The 4459-nt window shown below is 54.0% G+C and overlaps 1 protein-coding gene across 3 annotated transcripts; it reads right to left on the minus strand.

Annotated features, from left to right (window-relative positions):
- Positions 1 to 888: 888 nt before the first annotated feature.
- Positions 889 to 3093, minus strand: kcna4 (potassium voltage-gated channel, shaker-related subfamily, member 4). Of its 3 annotated transcripts, none has more exons than XM_037697679.1 (2): positions 2539 to 3093; positions 889 to 2484 (listed from the first exon to the last, which is right to left on the minus strand). In XM_037697679.1, the coding sequence occupies exons 1-2, from the start codon at positions 3091 to 3093 to the stop codon at positions 1039 to 1041; spliced, it is 2001 nt and encodes a 666-aa protein (XP_037553607.1). In that variant the 3' UTR covers positions 889 to 1038. The 3 variants fall into 3 exon arrangements, with proteins under 3 accessions (XP_037553607.1, XP_037553608.1, XP_037553606.1); XM_037697680.1 differs by having other exon boundaries at positions 889 to 2443; positions 2516 to 3093; XM_037697678.1 differs by having other exon boundaries at positions 889 to 3093.
- Between the last annotated feature and the right edge of the window lie 1366 nt (positions 3094 to 4459).

Raw genomic sequence — 4459 nt, forward strand, 5'->3', positions numbered from 1 at the left:
GGTTTTAATGTTGGAGATCTGAATGCACTGAAAATGTTTTCACGAGTAATCTAACACAACTTCATCACCACAGAATGCAAATAAAAGCCACATACCTTGGAAGACATCCACATCTTGCCACTTCTGAGCTTTAAGATAATCAAAGTCCTCTTGAGGAAAAATAAAATATTATTTATATATATTTGTGCACTGAGTCCAGCACCCACTCGTAAACGCTCCTCCAAGCTGGACAGAGTCACTGATGCTGTAACTTTCCATCTCCATCTGTGTAAAGGGATATTGTCATTTTGAGGTGGTTTGAATGAAAAAAGGTTGTTGCCAAGGCTCCATACAAAAGCTGGGGGCGAGTCACTTTTGCAGCCATTTTTAAACTCTGATTTCTGTGCTTATAGCTCTCATGGTCACACAATATGCTTCTCGTTGGGGGGGGGAAGAAGCTTATTTGTTGCAGCCCTGGTTGATTTAATGCCTGCTAAGTGCCACGTCTCACCAATAAATATATATAAATATTATATTTGTTTATGTTAAATGTTGGATTAAAACAAAAGCCTTACGTTTCGTGGGCTTTTAAGTCCAATTTAGCAGCAAATGAAAACCTTGTGTCTCCAAACTGAGCAGAGGATGACTACAGTGGTGCCACCTGGCCTACAGCTTCTGTCTCGCCCCAATTCTAGTGCAAACAAATTTTTAACTTTATTGCATAACAGCAAAAAAAAAAAAAAACATATACCCCTCTAATGGATAAAACTCATAAAGTGCGAATGCATAGCCTGTTTCCTAATTTAGGTGTCACGTCGGATTTGGAAGCCCGCACAAGAGAAAATGGAGAGATCGATCTAGCCTATCAGACAGATGAATAACTGCTCCCAAAAGTGCCAATCTGTGCCGTGTGTGTGTGAATGTGTGTGTGTGGGGGAGAAGAGGGGGAGTTTGAGGCGTGCGTAAAACTCGTGTTGGGTTAAGGATGGAGGGATTCAGCTGCTGTTGCGCAGAAAGTGTCTTCTTCTTTGGGGGGAGTAAAATCAAATAAAACTGTAATCACACGTCAGTCTGGATCGATTTAGAGTTCGTGCTGTTTTTCCTGCTTATGTCGGTGCCGTTCCCTTTACTGGGGCTCTTGTCCAGGCCGCACAGCGACTCCGTCACCCCCTCCTCCATCTCCATGTACTCCGCTTTGTCACCGAGCGAGGAGCCCGACGGCGAGCCTTTGAACTTCCGCAGGAAGTCCGGGAAGTAGGGGCAGCCCGGGGGCACGCTCTCCACCACGGGCTGCTGGTCCTCGTTGTCCGTCTCCCGGTGGTAGAAGTAGTTGAAGTTGGACACGATGACGGGCACGGGGAGCGCGATGGTCAGGACGCCCGCGATGGCGCACAGGGAGCCGACGATCTTACCCCCCACGGTGATGGGCTTCATGTCGCCGTAGCCCACCGTCGTCATGGTGACCACAGCCCACCAGAACGCGTCGGGGATGCTCGTGAACTGCGACGTGGGCTCGTCCGCCTCGGCGAAGTACACCGCGCTGGAGAAGAGGATGACCCCGATGACCAGGAAGAAGATGAGCAGCGCCAGCTCCCGCATGCTCGCGCGCAGAGTGTGGCCCAGGATCTGCAGGCCCTTGGAGTGCCGGGACAGCTTGAAGATGCGGAACACCCGGACCAGGCGGATGATTCTCAGGATGGCGAAGCTCATGGCCTGCTGGCCGTTGCCCTGGTGCTGCGCCAGGTCCGTGCCCAGCGTGATGAAGTAAGGCAGGATGGACACGATGTCTATGGAGTTCATGATGTTTTTGAAGAACGCCGTCTTGCTCGGGCTCGCGAAGAAGCGCACGATGATCTCGAAGGAGAACCAGATGATGCACACCGTCTCCACGATGAAGAAGGGGTCGTTGAAGGGCGTGAAGCTGGGGTCGGGCTGGGAGGAGTTGTTGCGCCGCGGCTGCAGGTACTCCTTTTCATCCCTGAACTCCGGCAGCGTCTCCAGGCAGAAGATCACGATGGAGATCACAATGACCAGGACCGAGACCACCGCGATCCCCCTGGCGGGGCTCGAGCTCTCGGGGTACTCGAACAGCAGCCAGATCTGGCGCTTGAACTCGTCCTCCGGCAGAGGCTTCTCCTCCTCCTTCACGAAGCCCTCGTCCTCGCGGAACTTGAGGATGGCCTCGTCACCGAGTTCATAAAACTTCACCTCCTCGGAGAAGATGTCGAACGGGACGTTGACGGGTCTTTTTAGCCGCCCCCCCGACTGGTAGTAGTACAGGATGGCGTCGAAGCTCGGCCGGTTCCGGTCGAAGAAGTACTCGTTCCTCAGCGGGTCGAAATACCTGATGCGCTTGTCCGGGTCCCCCAGGAGCGTGTCCGGGAACTGAGTGAGGGTCTTGAGCTGAGTTTCAAACTTCAGGCCGGACACGTTGATGACCACGCGCTCGCAGCAGCCGCACTCGCTGTACACGTTCTCGTACCCGGACTGGGGCCGCCGGTCCGTCTCCTCCTCATCCTCCATCATCATGTTGCACAGAAAGCTCGACCTTTTGCTCACTCGGGCCCCCTCCTCCCCTTCGCCCTCCTCTTCCTCCGCTCCCCCCTCCTCCTCCTCCTCCTCTTCCTCCTCCTCGATCATGATGTCCTCCTCCGATCCGAGCAGCGCCAGCTCCGAGTGGCGCAGATCTCCGCCGAGTGCGCTCCGGTTGCGCCTCCAGCGTCCGACGCCGCGCTGCTTTTTGCGCTCTCTGAGAACTCTGTGCTGCTGCTGCTGCTGCTCGGGCTCCAGCTGCTGCTGGGAGGAGGTGGAGGAGGAGGAGGGGCGCGAGGCGGCGCTGCCGCTGCTGATGTTCGCGGAGGAGGCGGCGCGAGACTGATGCTGGCGGTTGTTAAGGAGATGAGCGCCGGAGGAGGCGATGGAGCCCGACCCCCCTCCTCCTCCTCCTCCTCCTCCTCCCTCCGCACCTTCGGCCGCAGCAGCTGCAGCCGCTGCTCGTGAATGAGCGGCCTGGCGCTCCCTCTCGCGCTCCCTCTCCCGCGCGCGAGCCTGGGCATACCCATAGGGCAGGTGGCTGTTGCACCCGCCGTCCGCGCCCACCATGGCAAACTCCATTTTATTTGATTTCTTTCTTTCTCTTTCCTTTTTTTAAGTGGATCCGCGGAGGCGCAGCGGAGGTGTGGACGCACAAGTTGCAGCTCGGCGCGCGCACAGACGGACCGGCTGAGGCATCAACCGCTTCCGACCAATCAGATGGAAGAAAGTGAAAACAACAAACACACCTCAGTTGGGTCCATACTGCCTGGAGTCCATGTCCATCCTCCTTGTGTTCGCGCGCCGCTGGGGTTTATGACATCATTACCATAACCCCGAAATTAATAAATAAATAAAACAGAAGCAAAGCCCCGAGGAGGGCCGGCGGCATACAGCCTGTTACGCAGCTGTTAGTGAAACTTGCAGAAGCTCATGATAAATCACCGAGTCAACAAACGACACGGGAGCAGTCCCTCCTCGGTGCCCATCAGGTGGTTTAATTCCTCGGCGGCTCGCGCTCAGGCGCGTGCTTTGATCCTCCGTGGTCAGCCGTGGTTGCCATTTTACGATGATGAGATTTGCTCCTCAGAAACGATTTGTTGCTGTCCTCCGAAGCTCCGGTGATTCTGACTTTTTATCCCCCTCCTCCGTGGCGCTCTCTGGAGCTGCGACAGAAAAAGACAAAGCAACAAAAATTAACGCGTTAAAATTAATCGCTGGTTCGGTGAGGAAATTATACAGGATATTACGCAACTTCACCGGCTCATTCATATTATTATTATTATTATTATTAATATATTTATTAATATATTTATTAGGCTGTATAGGAGGAATAAACGCAGGGCGGATTAACAATAATCATTACGCACACATAAAGTGTCATCATTTCATTCATCCACACTTACGTCGGAAAGGGGGCCAAATAAAACAGCCCCAGCCCTCATAGGAACAAATGTGTCGGAGGAGGATGCAGCTCTCCGCCAGGGCTCAGATCCGCCTCTTGGTTTTGGGGTGTATTATCAAAAATCCCTCGTCGTATCCAACGGGCGAACACATCCAGCAGATCCATCCGTGCTCTGACGCACTCTGAGGGACACTTTTGTGGCTGCGCGTCGACGTCTCGTCTCAATTCAACAGGATCTGTTGGCACCCGAGCCCCCGTTTCTGCGGCATCGCTCCTGGTGAATTGACAGCAGTGGTCATGGAGTGATAAAGAAGGCGGGGTGGTGGTGGTGGTGGTGGTGGTGGGGGGGGGGGGGTCGGATCAGGTGCGAGTTGGCATCAATAGCTCCACACGACCGAGATCAGAAGAAGAAAAAAGGGAGGGCGGGTAAAAGTTTACCTTGGCACAGGCAGGGGGGAAAAGCCCCAAGGCTAAGTCTGAACATCACACATCTGTTTGTCTGCCTACCTATACGCCTGTATCCCTCCCATTGCGTGTGCGTGT

The sequence above is a fragment of the Nematolebias whitei genome, chromosome 2 (genome assembly GCF_014905685.2).
Source record: "Nematolebias whitei isolate Nwh7 chromosome 2, NemWhi1, whole genome shotgun sequence".
NCBI classification, from domain to species: Eukaryota; Metazoa; Chordata; class Actinopteri; order Cyprinodontiformes; family Rivulidae; genus Nematolebias; species Nematolebias whitei.